The following is a 14,838-nucleotide window of genomic DNA, read 5'->3' as shown; positions in this document are numbered from 1 at the left end:
TATTATGGTTAAGGTTTGTTGAGCAATAGACTCACTAGGTGTGATCGATGCAGGTGAGCATGAGATTGATGTTAATGGAGGTCTTGATGGTTGAATTAGCTAGCTGGACTGAAGGTGCACACAACCCGAGGACTGTCGCTATTTTTTCACAATTAAATAAGTTTATGATTACTTAAATATTTTTTTATGACTTATGATGATTTTGAAAGGTTTTTGAGATGATGTTAGAATTAAGTTTATTTTTGAAATAATGTTAGTTTAGGTTGGTTGACGTTTTACGATTTTATGCTTTGAATTACTTTTTTTTGGATTTTCAAATAATAATTGGTTGGTTTATTTTTAAATGCTGCAAAATATTCATATTTTAAAGACTTGGTGTTTCGGCCGAATGAATTATAAAGAAAAAAAATTTGTTATATTTTAAGAAAAACGAGTAGTGGACGTTTCAAGGAACTTGTTTAAAATATGTGGTATGATTCTAATGAGTTTGATGATTTTACATTGAAAGGCAGACCTCATGGTACCTATATTATATTCAAAAACTTTATCTATATGGTTTTACTGAGTATACAAATAATTAAAGTAAATGTCATAATTGAATAAAATCGTAAAATATTAAAATAAAGATTGTTTTTTACATAAGAGTCAATAAAGTTCAAGCTACAAGTTGGCTCGTCGTTGGACATCTACTCTAACAGGTAGCTAGTAATCGTTTTGGGGGAAAAACATGTATTCCGATTTTTGGGTTTTTTGGTACTTCAGATGAAACAGTAACTTACCAAAGCTTTTATATATATATGAACATTTTTTATTAAATAGGTTTTCAAGTAATTCACACTGTTTGTACACAAACGAACAAATTAAATAGTTTACAGAAACCATTCAGCTTTAGAATTCTAAATTAATTAAATAAATGTAATGTATGATCTCTTCTCCAGGATCCATCCAAACATTTGGAGCTCTTCAAACGATGCTTGAATTCCAATAGCTTCGCATAAAAGTAGACATTACCTTGCACATGCGGCTTGGCATTACGTTATTGTTAATTGATTCTAAAGTTCTTATTTTTATTATTCTGATTTCAGATAGAAAAATTCATTTCCATTTCATCTTCACTTAGTTACCTCGAAATTCAATTAATTTGTACTGCGAGTATCGTAAATAAATCGATTATAATTTCCAAGTTGAGTTTCCAAACTTATTCTTAAGAGTTCAAGTCTCAGTAATTAATTGTGACGCTTATTAGTGTATTTTCTATTTTTAGTGAGGTAACTAAGTGAAGATGAGATGGAAATGAATCATTTACTCCACTAAGTTGATAATTGTTTAACTTTGAGTCTTTTACACTGGAGAGTTGACTTCATTGTTTCTCACGTCATTTCATCACTTTCCAACGTCACATTATCACTATGGTGAAAATAAAAAATAAATAAAAGTGAAAATAATGTCCAACTTACTTGACTAAAACTTTAACCTGAAAGCTTACATGAGTAAATATAAAAACATTAAGGAATTACTTGAGAAAATTTATATTTTTTCCTTAAATACATCAAGGGTGCAATAACCATTTCCTACATTGAATTGCTAAAAGATTTTGAAACCATTTATTGCCATTGTGAGTGTTCAATATTGCACGACAATTTGATATGTATAAATATAGTAGAAGGTCGAGTGAAAATCTAGGAACTGAATACTGCATATGACAAGATGTTACATATATACAAAATAAAAATTCAGTTTTTTTTGTCCTTCTAACTATTGGTATCATGCCTGCAGAGTTACTGGGAAAATTCTAAAACTGATACTATAAATTGGTTTATATATATCTTTTGCTCTTATGGCAATAGATGTCGTGTTAGCAATATCTGTCATCGTACCAACACTCTGAGGATACCAGACCAAATGTGTGAACAAAAACAATTAATTGTATTTAAATCAAATTTTGATCTTTTAGATAATCAATACTCTACCAACTTACTGGACAATTTTCGAATTTTTCTCCGGGGTTGATAACGGTTAAGTATATATATATAACTCTATATGTAAACTTCATATACTTTTGTAAGAAATTGTATATATGAAGGTACGAGGAAGCAAATTAAAAGCTATAAGCATTCTTTTAAGTCTATCTTGTTCTCTCGTTTAAAAAAATGATGATAAAATTTGGATTTTATAAAAAAATTATAATTAATTATTTGCTGTTATTTTTCATGAGTGTATTATGCACATTATTCTATCAGTTTATCAAGAAGCTAGCCTTCTTCCTTATACTTTGTCCCCAAGAAAACAACCCTAAAACCCTAACCCTAACCCTATATGAAATCAAGAATCCGTTTTTAAGGTTTAAAATTTGAGAATTATTATTAATAATAAAAACTGTCCATACATTTCGATGCGACACGAGCACTTTCCGGGCGTATCCTCCCAATCTTGGAAACTATCAATTCTTGTCCGCCTCAAACTACCAATTTTACCCTCCATCTCTTTCATTCATATTTAGATGATTTACTGCGTGTAATTAATAATTAATTTAAGTAAATTTTTTACTTCGAATGATCCTGAATTCTTGATCAGGCATGCTGCCGCTGCTTCCAGTAATTATTCATCCAGTGTATAATTAACAGTACTGGTTGCTGCTAGTTCCCATGCATGCATTAATAATACTCCATTTCAGATTTTTAGTTTAATTTAATTTAGAGAGAAATATATATTAGTCCTGAGTAAGAACTAATGACGATCCAGATGGTGGCTTTATTGATGGCTCTGCAGCTGATCCGTTTGACTTGATTTTTAGTTATTCATAATTTAATTACTAGTTTCTTCGATCAAACCTGCATGAACTTTTAGAATTCTTGCAATTTTCAATTATATTCCACTCAGTGAACAAAATCCCAGAACAAAATTTCACTTGTAAGGCACAAAAAGAAACAAGAATATCTGAAATTTGTAGTTTTGATTCGGCAACTTTAATTCTAGTAAATTAAGAAGGAGATGTTACTAATCTATATAAGAAATTTAAATTCATTACCTGTGTTTCATTATTATTTTTATATCGAGAATAATAATAAATTAAAATTAAAACATGTATTTTGAAGTCATTGGATTCTATTTAGGTATAAAACAAACACGTGATAACTCAAGATCACTGATAGCTTTTTCTTGGAAAATGTTTACCGACATAGCAGCTAATTTCACTTGATTATCATATTCTTAGTTCCAATGTTTTAAAAAAATTTATGATATGATTTTTTACATTCCCTCTAATAAAAAAACGATAATGATATTTCCTTTAGCCAATCAAAATTATTCAAGAAAGTCAACAACACCGACATGAAGCCGTCAGATTCCTATGAACCTCACCGCAAAACGTGAATCGGCGTGGGGATCAGTCAAACTGTAAACAGATGAAAACAACTTTATTTTTTCATCCCGAATTAATTATTAATTAAATGCTCTCCTTCATCAACTTACGATGCTTCACTTCACATTTTTCCAGATAATTTACACACACACACACACACACACACAATAATACACCGCCACATAACACATATACATGTAGATTTTCATTGATGGGAAAAAAAATTAAACTTTTGCTCAAGATCAATGATACTATAATATATATGTAGCTACGTTAAGATTCATCCAGAGTTTGCTTCTGGGCAAGCCAGCTTTTAATAAATAGTAAGTTCATCTGTTTTATTATCATTTTTTTTATGATTTTAGGGTTCATTTGCAGCAAGCTGTTCACTTTCTTGTTTCTGGTGATTTAAGATATTGATTATCAAGAAAAAGGGACAAAATTAATCAATGGATTGAGTTTTTTCAAATGTTTCTTGTGTACTTACTTTATACTTTCATTCTTTAATTATCTGTTGATTGGATTTAGGGAGTTTTCAAGTTAGCTAGGTTTTGTGTTAAAAAAGGACAGCAACAAGCGAGAGACGTGGGTCCTGTCTTTACTTGAATATATTCATCATCTAGGCGCAAATTATACATATAAAATAAAATATATATTTTTTAAAAAAATGGTATGGTTTATCATAAAGGTATATGAACGTATCATTCAATCAGATGCAGAAATTTTTTTAGTGAAATGGAAATAGATTTGCACTGATTGATCATGGATATCTGAATCTTGCATTAGTTTTTAAATATTGGGGAAGATGAAAAATTATAGAATAATAAGTTTGAAATTGGTTTATTTGGCCGAATCAGTGAGTGGAAGACAGAAGGCACAGAATCAAAGTTTCATTCAGACTAGAGTCATGGGGATAAGTACCGCATGAAACTTTTTAATTCTTACTAGTTTATTTGGTTTAGTTAACACGACATGCATGTATTAAATAAATCATTAAGAGTAACTATTTTAAATTTTTGACGAGTCCGAATTCCAACTATACGGTCAACATATTTCAACCAAGAAAAAGCCAAACAAAATCTTTAAACTTTTTTAAATCTCGTACAATTTTTTTTGTAAACGGGGTAATTCTCATGTATTTTTATGGGACTATACTTCTAATGTTTTAATATTAATATTATCAAATTCCTGTATATTATTTATAGAATGTAAATGAATGTTTAGCTTTAACGCGAGCATTTGGACTGTGGATCATGAAAATTATACTTACATGTTGATTTGTTTTTTACTGTTCTATATAAACATATACTTGTGTCATTTTTTTGGGCTTAAATTTAGTGATATTTACAGCTGTTTGGGTAAGTAATTTATATATTTGTCCTAGAGATGATTTTGTGTTGTTGACATGATGGGTTTTGGGGTGGCATTTTTTGCACAAAACTAGGAAGAGAGTCCCAATAAACCAAGTGGGCTGGAGTCATTTGAGTTTATGCATCTGCTTCTTTTGATTTCTGCTTCATAATTTCAGATACATATACAAATATATGCATACACACACACACATATTTATATGTATTTATAGAAGAGACTACAGATTGATCTTTCCTTTTCTTCATTTAGTTAACTATTCCTCAGTTTCTTGAATTCTCTCCTTTTATATATTCCGATTATATTTTTAATATTTTGGTTGATCTTAATTCTTTCTGATCTTGGAATATGCAGGAGAAGGGCGCCATGAATTCCAAGAACTGGCTTTCGTTTCCATTTTCTCCCACTCATCCTTCTTTACAATCTCAGTCTAATCACTTTTCACTAGGGTTAGTAAGTGACAAAATTAATGAAACTCCATTTCAAAGCCAAGGTAAGTCATTACTCAATTCTTTATCTTCTTCAAACCCTAATTGGATGTTTTTGGCAGCCATATATTAATTATACATGTTTTATTTTTGACAATATTAATATAGCATATGAGTGGAATTTGATCAACACCCACGGAAGCAGTGAAATCCCAAAAGTTGCTGATTTTCTTGGAGTGAGCAAATCCAACAGCCATTTGGAGCTCATACCTTACAACGAAATCCAATCGAGTGATTCGAATTACCTGTTTTTCAACAACAGCTTGGTGCCGGTCGTTCAACACAACCTGTTGGCCTCCACCACAAACTATGAAAGTCTCCAAGAAAATGCTTGTAACATGCAACAATTGACACTTTCCATGGGCAGCGGTAAGGGTTCAAGTACGAGTGAGACCGTTGCCACCGCAGCTGCCATTGCAGAAAACAGTGACACTAGTATTGTTGACGCTGCCCCTAGGAGGACCTTAGACACGTTTGGCCAAAGAACCTCGATATATAGAGGTGTAACAAGGTGGGGTTCTCTATATATAGCCCTTCATTTTCTTCTCATAACTTAAAAGGCTTATTTTATGACTTTTTGATCGAAATTGTGATTATATGCATAATTCTTTCTTATAGGCATAGGTGGACTGGGAGATATGAAGCCCATCTATGGGATAATAGTTGCAGAAGGGAAGGCCAATCGAGAAAAGGGCGTCAAGGTTTACATAATAAACTTATAACTTGATTCTTTTGTTTTTTCTTACTTTTACCTTTGCTTAATTTGTCTACGATTACTAATTCTTCTTTCTTGATTGTTCTTTCCATGGGATGCAGTGTACTTGGGTAAGTCGATTAAGTTTCTCCATTAATTATTAATTAGTGTAACCTGAAACCCATTTATTGCATTGAAATTGTCCAATGAATTATAAGTTTCTTTACTTATATAGGTGGATATGATAAAGAAGAAAAAGCTGCTAGGGCATATGATCTCGCTGCCCTAAAATACTGGGGAACATCTACTATCACTAATTTCCCAGTACGAAAATTTGTAGAAAAATGTTATAAAATCTATATTTTTCAGGTATGATATATACAGCATAATTTTCTGTATATTTTTCAGATCAGTAACTACGAGAAGGAACTAGAGGAGATGAAGCATATGACTAGACAAGAATTTGTGGCCTCTATCCGAAGGTAAATTAAAGCATTGATTATAGGTTGTCGTGCTATTTAACATACCGATCTTTTTGTTAACACGTGCAATTGGAGAAAGCATAAAATATAATCCTCGTCGGAGATTAATCTACTGAGATATTGAATTTCAGGAAGAGCAGTGGCTTTTCGAGGGGAGCATCCATGTATCGTGGCGTGACGAGGTAGTCAATGATTTCTTTGGCTATAGAAATTTATTATATATTTTGCATGAATATTCTTTCCTCTTAATTAACTTGATTTACTTGTTAATGTCCTCTGTTAATTAATAATTATTTCTCAATATTTAAATTTGGTTCTTTTAATCAGGCATCATCAGCATGGAAGATGGCAAGCAAGAATAGGAAGAGTTGCCGGAAACAAAGATCTATACTTGGGAACTTTCAGTAAGCAATTAATTTTCATTTCTTCTATTTGTTCTTTATAATCATTTAATAGTTTTTGTTCATAATATACAGTTTTCGTCCTAAATTTTGAACAAACGAAATAATTGGAATGTTGTATTTTTTCATAGCCACTGAGGAGGAAGCTGCCGAAGCATATGATATAGCCGCCATAAAATTCCGAGGTCTAAATGCTGTCACCAATTTCGACATGAATCGTTATGATGTGAAGGCCATTCTTGAAAGCAGCTCTCTTCCTATCGGGGGAGGTGCCGCCAAACGCCTCAAAGAAGCCCAGGCAATCGAGTCATCACTAAAACACGAAGACATTATATCTTTAGGCTCAGGTTTCCAATATGGCACCATCCCAAGAACAGCGTCCCATCTTCAAGCATACTCACTAATGCAGCAGCATCCCTTTGATTCTCAGCCGTCTTTCATCATGCAAAATCAAAATCTTTCACAATACAATCAAGATTCCTCGTCTCTTTATCAAAATTACATCCAAACACAGCTCCAGTTGCAGCAACAATCTTGTTCTTACAACAGCATCCCTCATCACACAAGCACGAACTTGAATGATTCTCAGTTCTATGGAAACTACCTTCAAAACAACGCAGTCACGCTGCATGGACTCATGACAAACACGGGGTCTTCATCTTCTGTGATGGAGAATAATGGGAGTTCAAGTAATGGGGGGTTTACTGGAAATTTTATCAGAATGGGCTCGAGTTCAGATTCGGGCAACGAACTTCCGCTGGTGAAAGTGGATTATGAGCATATGTCATCGGCTGCTACATACACTGGACGGTCTGCGGAGACAGTTCCTGGGACATCAAATCCTGGTTTATTTTCAATGTGGAATGAATGAAGCAGAAATTTCTTTATTTCTTGCAATGAAAACTAATAGCTAACCTAAGTGTGGAGTTTTTAGTTCTATCTTTGCTTTTGACAATTTTGTTATGTGGGGATCAAAAGTATGATAGCGCGTACTAATGAATTTTGGTGTACTTTCTTTAATTATTTATTCTGAAAAAAATTGAAGAAACAATGGCTTCATAGATTTACCTCATTTTTTCTTTAATCTGCAAAAATATTTCTAAAAGGGTATAGAGATATCATCCTCAAGCTAGAGATTTGATGGTTTGCTAATCAGATAGGGCTTTTGTTTCTTGCTTTTTACTTATTGAAGATGAAGAAATAAACTTTTTATTTTTTGAAAATAATATTAAAACATTTGTTATAAGGAGTTGAAAATGTACTTATTTATATAGACCTAAAGAAATCATTTTTTATCGGTAAATATAAAATATATTAACCATAAAAATAAAGAATGACAAGTATATACACCGGGCATACCTGGGCAAAGATCAAGTCATAACATATCAAATGCAATAGTTAATTCACAAGTACTATACAAGTTACCTAATCTAGCTATTACATTTTCAATAGAGCTAGTAGGAAGATATATATAAGTGCAAACAACGAAAAACTTAATCTTGATCTTGAAAAATAAAGCATCTATTTAGGGGACTTCACCATCAAATACCATCAAATATAAACGGTGCTTGAGAAGGCAAGCAAACATGCTTTGTTAATATGGGAAGACCTGTACAGGCACGCTTGACCCACTTCAAAGCAACATGAATGGTAGACATGGAATAGTGATCGTGACGTCAATCCTTAATCCTGATCTAAATCTGTCTAGAAAAATGACATTTGAAGAGATGAGATCGAACTTTTCTTGTACTAAAAATTATCAGTAAAAATTATTGAAAAGTTCAATCTCAAAGTGATTGCGAGTACAAGATACAAGTTATAGTATAGTGTATAAAAATACGGATCCCGTTCCACCAAGACTATATTACACGAATATTATTTTCAATTATATATTCTTAATTAGTAAAAGATAATTTGAATTGAGTACTTATTAATTACTACTAGAATTTAATTAACTAACTTGCTCAAAGGTTGAATAAATAATATAAAATGATATTTAAATTCAACCGGGAAATGAATTTGTTGAGAATCTTGGTTCACCTACCCCTTGCAATTTTAAATAATTAATCTCGACTATAGTTCAGGGTACGTAGATCCACTTGAATCCTAACAAAAACGAGTTTAGTTGCTAAAATTCATATTCAATTATGCAACATACTGAATAAATGAAAGTTTTTAAACTAAAAATACTAGAGTAATCGAAGAACGGAAGACACGCTGCTTGAAAATCCCGAAATCTTCAAGTTTCCTTGACTCCGGTTCTTTCACTACAAGAAAAACGCTAAACGATAACGGATGTCATTTTAAAACTGTTGTAACTGAGGGTGTTGTTGAAAGTGCGTTCAAAGACAATCATATTGCGACGGTTTTTTTTTTTTTTTTTGAAAAAACGTCGCTAATTAGAGACGGTTTATGATATGTATGGTATCCATCGCTAATTAGCGACGGTTTTAAATTAGCGATGGTTTCTGAATAAGCCATCGCTAACTAGCGACGGGTAATGATTAAACCGTCGTTAATTAGCGACGGTTATTGACTAAATCCGTCGCGAATTTTTTACGTAAAATAAAAAAAATATTTACTTCTATAATTTAATAAATCTGCCAAAAAAACTTAAAATCTGACTAAACTAATAATATTCATGATTTTAACTAACAATTAGAAATTTATCAAGATTTGAAACGAAAAAACTTATCCTATTTCGAATTTAAAATCGTCTAAGAGAGAAAAATTTATGGTGTGAAGAAATGGACCGAGGGTGCGGATATTTATAGACAATATGCGACGATTTTTGAATAAACCGTCACGATTAGCAACAGTTTATGGTTAATAGCGACGGTTAAGCTAAAGTCGATCACATTTAGCGACAGTTTTTTAATAAAACCGTCGCAATTTTAATTTAACGACGGGTTTTACAAAACCGTCATTAATTTAAAAAGTGCGACAGTTTTATTATAGCCATCGCTCAATATAGTGACAGTTTTGTTAAAACCGTCGCTAATTTAAACATGCGAAGGTTTTGATAAAACCGTCGCTATATTTAGCTAAAACAATCGCTAAATATAGAAACAGTTTACAAAAACCGTTGTGGTTTGTCCAAAAAAAACACGCTAATTCACAACGATTTTATACCATTGTCGTTTACCACAAAAAAATGCTCAAAGATAAAAACCGTTGTCTTTTAACTACAAGAAAAATGCCATATTACAACAACCGTTGTCGTAGCCCTTTTAAAACTGTTGTTAAAGCCACTGTTATTAAATGGTTCGCTTAAAGACAACGGTTTTTAACCGTTGTCGTAGCTATAATTAGCGACGATTCTACTACAACCGTCGCTAACATAGCTAAATCGTCGCTAATTTCAAATTAGCGACGATTTTACTTGATTCTGTTGCTAACGTTAGCGACGGTTGAAATTAAACCATCGCTAATTTGAAATTAGCGACGATTTAGCTATAACTGTCGCTAACATTAGCGACGGTTGTAGGAAAACCATCGCTAAATACCGTTTAGCGACGGTTTAATTTCAACCGTCGCTAACATTAGCGACGGTTGTAGGAAAACTATCGCTAAATACCGTTGTGTTTTATTCTAAACTCACGCTAATCGACAACGGTTTTTTTAAAACCGTTGTCAATTGTCCAAAAAAACACGCTAATAGACAACGGTTCATGAAACCGTTGTCTTAAATGTTCAAAGACAACGGTTTTACAGAACCGTTGTCATTGACCCTAAAAACCATTGTCTTTGACCCCCAAAAGACAACGATTTTATAAAAACCGTTGTCTTTTGCTTAAAAAATGATCTACGACAACGGTTTTAACTAAAACCGTTGTTAAAAGTTATACGACAACGTAGTGTTTTCTTAAAAAACGCTATACGACAACGTTTTCACTAAAACCGTTGTTAAAAAGTATACGACAACGTAGGTGCGTTGTTGAAGGGATTTTTTTTTGTAGTGTCTCCTTCCGTTTGGCTGCTTTTTTTCCTTGTCTAATCAGAATTCCTCATCCAAAAACATGTGCTAGGGTTTTCTATGTAGGTAACATCTAGAAAGAAATCAACCCTTTTTTTTACTTCTTAATCGTGCCGAGACGGCTGAAAATGTCGCCCCAGCGCGCATGAAATTTTTTCTAACGAGCGCTATGTCGGGTAAAAACCTCCGCCCAATTCGTATGGCTCGCAACATTCTCTTTTTTTCTTCTTGGGCGTGCTAGGGCACACAATTTCTTCCGCCCCAGCATGTCTGGCCCGAATTTATTTTTCTTAAGCGCGCTATGATAGGCAAAAATATCCGCCCCAATTAGGAAGTCATACAAATTTCTTATGGTTTCTGCAATTGTGCGCTGAGGCTGGCAAATTCAGCCGTCCTAGCGCGTCTTGCTCGTATTTTAGGCTCAAAATCTTTCCTTGAGCAATATAACTACAAATTAAACCAAAGCATATAAAATTTGATCATAATAGACAAGAGAGCTTAAAACAGAATAAACTCAAATCGATATGACAAAAATATGCATGAAGGAGACTCAAACCGACTCACAAAAGACGTGAAAATGACGACACCTATCAAAATGATCAATAGACTCCAAGTGCTCAGACCATTTGATACATTTTTTGTCAACAAGGAAAATGAGACGGTCTCCAGTTAGGAACCTTTCATTTGCACAAAGCCTGAGAATGAAGGCATGCTTTGGCAAGATACATGGCTTCCCGACAACAGTTGTCCAAGGGATACACAACAAAGGAGAAGTAGGAACTGGGGTGCAGAGAAAAGAATAGGCTTGATCATTAGATCTCGGGGAGGAAGGCTAACAGTGGCGCGTTGATAAAACAAATACGCAACACTAATTCATCATGAATTTCAAGCAGCTTCTTGATCAAAGGGAAATGTAAAGTATGGACTCCCAATGCCAAACATCAACATGAGACAAGTAAACATGATGTATCCACTTTATCCAAAGAGAGTCTGCTTTGAATGGATGTTCCTAAGAATCATTACTAGCAATGCTATATTTCAAATTCGAATGTCACGAAGGCAAACACCACCAATTTGCATCCATAATTATGTATATCTAAAAGAGTTATGTTTTTGTAAATGATATTAATGTATGAAATATGCCAGGTTATCGTAGTAGTAATAAATTTGTTTTGATCATTATAATTTATTTAAAAAAATTGCTGAATTGTTAACATTTTTTGCGCACAATTGATTGTGGTATAACAAATATATGATCATGATAACTCATTCATTCATGATAAATGAATGAGTAGTCATGATTCAATCACTCACCACACGTATCATGTACTGAGTGGATGAGGGCACGATCAATATAGGTAACATCTACCAAGCCTTCTCAGCTTTGAACCATTTGCCATAATTTCATGCATTGTGCCAAAATAATGATCTTATTCAACGATCAATCTAATCTTTTTTTTTCTAACTTTATTAATATCTGTATATGCACAAACATAAATAAAATTAGAAGATTAACCCGTGTCTCAAAGAGAGTAAGAGAAGGTGGGCCACTCTAAAAGACAAAAGCACTGTTCCCCTATATGTTTGCACAAAAAATATAGAAATACTAATTTTTTTTAATTATGGTCATTACATAGAGCTCATTCCCATTACTATAAGCTCCCCATCCAATATTATTTCATATATAAATTTTCTTTTTTCAATCATAAATTATAACAAAATTCATTGCTCAACAATCTCCAAATTAATTTTTGCCCTACTAATAATAACAAAACATAAATCAATGGGAACGGACACGCTAATTGCAGATTAAGAACATAAATTTGGAGCATAATCTATTTGATATTTCACAAAAAAGATAAATAAATAGTGGATCCGGGCTGGGATGAGAGATAATAGGACAATTAATTGTGCCAATTCCATGCATCGTGTAGTCAACATTTCAAGACCCGATCGAATATATATAAGGCATAGAGATATCGTTCTTATAAAAAAAATTGCATGATTTTTATTATGATAAAAAGCTGATAAATTAGTAGCACGTGACTGTACATTCAAGAGTTTCGATATATAGAAAATCTTCAAATAATATTTATTAAAAAGATTCATATATTACAGTTAATCAGCAAAAATGGAAGTCGACGACACTTAACTTTGCTAAAATCCAACCAATCCACCTTACTTTGTCCTCAAAATAGATTAAGCTAATAACTGCTTTTCAAGGGTACCATCTATTGAAGAATGAGTCAAAGTTTATTTAGTTTACCTGTCATGCTAGTTGCTCAAGTTTATTGCTTAGTCAATTTGGTTAAGATTTAGTAGATCTCATAGTTGGATAATGGGATTAGTGGCTTAATGGTTAATATTTGTTTTTATATGCTTTATCTATTCCTATAAATAGCATATGTAAATGGTCTTTAATTGAGGAGATTGATGTTCATGTAAACTCCGTCTATTTCCTCTTCTTTGTTACGTTTGCTTTCTGCCTCATATTCTTCTTCCCCAACATTTGTGGCATCAGAGCACAGGTTTAATTTGAGAAAGAGTAGAGTGAAAATACGTGAGTTGAGGGATATACTTTGAGAAAGACTTTCATGCCCAACATTACTTCTGCTATGGGTGCTGCACAACCTATTTTTCCAATTTTTAAAGGAGAAGGCTATGAATTCTAGTGTATCCGTATGAAGACTCTGCTCAAATCTCAAGATTTTTGGGACTTGGTAGAACATGGGTTTACCGATCCTAACGAAGAAAGCAGGTTGAGGGAGAATAGGGTGCAAGTTGGCTTAAATCCTTTTCTCACGAGCGCTAGGGCGGGCAAAAACCTCCGCCCAATGCGCATGGCTCGCAACATTCTCTTTTTTTCTTCTTGGGCGTGCTAGGGATACAATTTCTTCTGCCCCAGCATGCCCGGCCCGAATTTTTTTTTCTTGAGCGTGCTAGGATAGGCAAAAATATCCACCCCAACACGAAAGTCATGCAAATTTATTATGGTTTCTGCAATTGTGCGTTGAGGCTGGCAAATTCACCCGTCCTAGCGCGCTAAGATTTTTTTGTTTATACCCCTAGTGACAACCAGCGGCGGAGCCACCCCAAAGGCTGGGGTGGGCTCCAGCCCTGGATCAAAAAAATAGTAATTATAGTATATATATGTAATTTTAACTTATATTAAAGGTTTGTCGGACCCATAAAACAATTATGTTTAATAACTTAGCCAACTAAAATTATCTAGCTTCAACCTATTTAATCATAAGAAGAATCAAATTACTCTATACACTGCAATTTTGGAAGCAAAGACTTGGAGCTGAAAATGATTGTATGACGGTGGGCCTCGATTGAGTTGGCACAATGTGAAATGATTGTTTTTTTATATTTAATTGGTTTATTTCATTTATTATGCAGAAAGATTCAAAATATGACTTGGTTGAATTTGTAGTTATTTTTTAGCTTATGTAGTGATGAAGTTATAGAAGATTAGATTTTTGTTATGTATAGAGCTTGAGATTAACTTTCGTATGATGTATATTTTTAGTAGTTTCTGGATTTTTTGCTTTTCTTTGAAGTAAAATCATGTTATATTTGTTCATATGCAGAAGTTAAAGTGATTCTTCAATTATTTGTTAAGTGACTGCAACATATTATTTTGAGTTAATTTGAGTTTTTGAGACGATAATAAATTGTTTTGCAAGGGTTTTAGTAAAGTGAAATGCTTATGTTGTTGTCTTAATGTTACTAAATTCTCAATATGTGTTAATTTCTCCTATTTGGATGTTATTAATTATCAAAGTTAGTTTTGATGCTCATTTAAAATGTTTGGTGATATCTTATGCATCTTCCATCGGTGGTGGTCTTCTTATCCTAGACATGTGCTGATAAAATTTGATTTGATTGAAATATTCATTTCAGAAATCAACAATCGACGAGTTTTATTCGATGAAAAACCACATGACACATTTTCAGTAGCTTATATCTAGTTAATGTCACTATTGTGTATCGAATCATTCAACCCAAGGTCAAAAAATTTTCTGGCTACGCCCCTGGTGACAACGTATTATTGTTGTTGCTTGC

At 33.0% G+C, this 14,838-nt stretch overlaps 1 protein-coding gene across 1 annotated transcript; it reads left to right on the top strand.

Annotated features, from left to right (window-relative positions):
• Positions 1 to 5,091: 5,091 nt before the first annotated feature.
• On the top strand, positions 5,092 to 7,877 carry LOC142529691 (AP2-like ethylene-responsive transcription factor PLT2). Its single transcript, XM_075635296.1, has 9 exons — positions 5,092 to 5,222; positions 5,326 to 5,728; positions 5,836 to 5,918; positions 6,034 to 6,042; positions 6,147 to 6,235; positions 6,320 to 6,393; positions 6,525 to 6,575; positions 6,721 to 6,797; positions 6,926 to 7,877. The coding sequence occupies exons 1-9, from the start codon at positions 5,096 to 5,098 to the stop codon at positions 7,663 to 7,665; spliced, it is 1,653 nt and encodes a 550-aa protein (XP_075491411.1). The 5' UTR covers positions 5,092 to 5,095; the 3' UTR covers positions 7,666 to 7,877.
• The last annotated feature ends 6,961 nt before the right edge of the window (positions 7,878 to 14,838 follow it).

This window comes from Primulina tabacum, chromosome 16 (assembly GCF_025594145.1).
Source record: "Primulina tabacum isolate GXHZ01 chromosome 16, ASM2559414v2, whole genome shotgun sequence".
Taxonomy (NCBI): Eukaryota; Viridiplantae; Streptophyta; class Magnoliopsida; order Lamiales; family Gesneriaceae; genus Primulina; species Primulina tabacum.
This window is presented reverse-complemented; position numbering and strand designations above follow the sequence as displayed.

Excerpts from the sequence above, each read along its gene's own strand:
- LOC142529691 (XM_075635296.1), top strand. The coding sequence starts at position 5,096 with ATGAATTCCAAGAACTGGCTTTCGTTTCCATTTTCTCCCACTCATCCT. Across the intron at positions 5,729-5,835 it reads ATATATAGAGGTGTAACAAG|GCATAGGTGGACTGGGAGAT; the intron begins GTGGGGTTCTCT and ends TCTTTCTTATAG. Across the intron at positions 6,394-6,524 it reads TTTGTGGCCTCTATCCGAAG|GAAGAGCAGTGGCTTTTCGA; the intron begins GTAAATTAAAGC and ends ATTGAATTTCAG.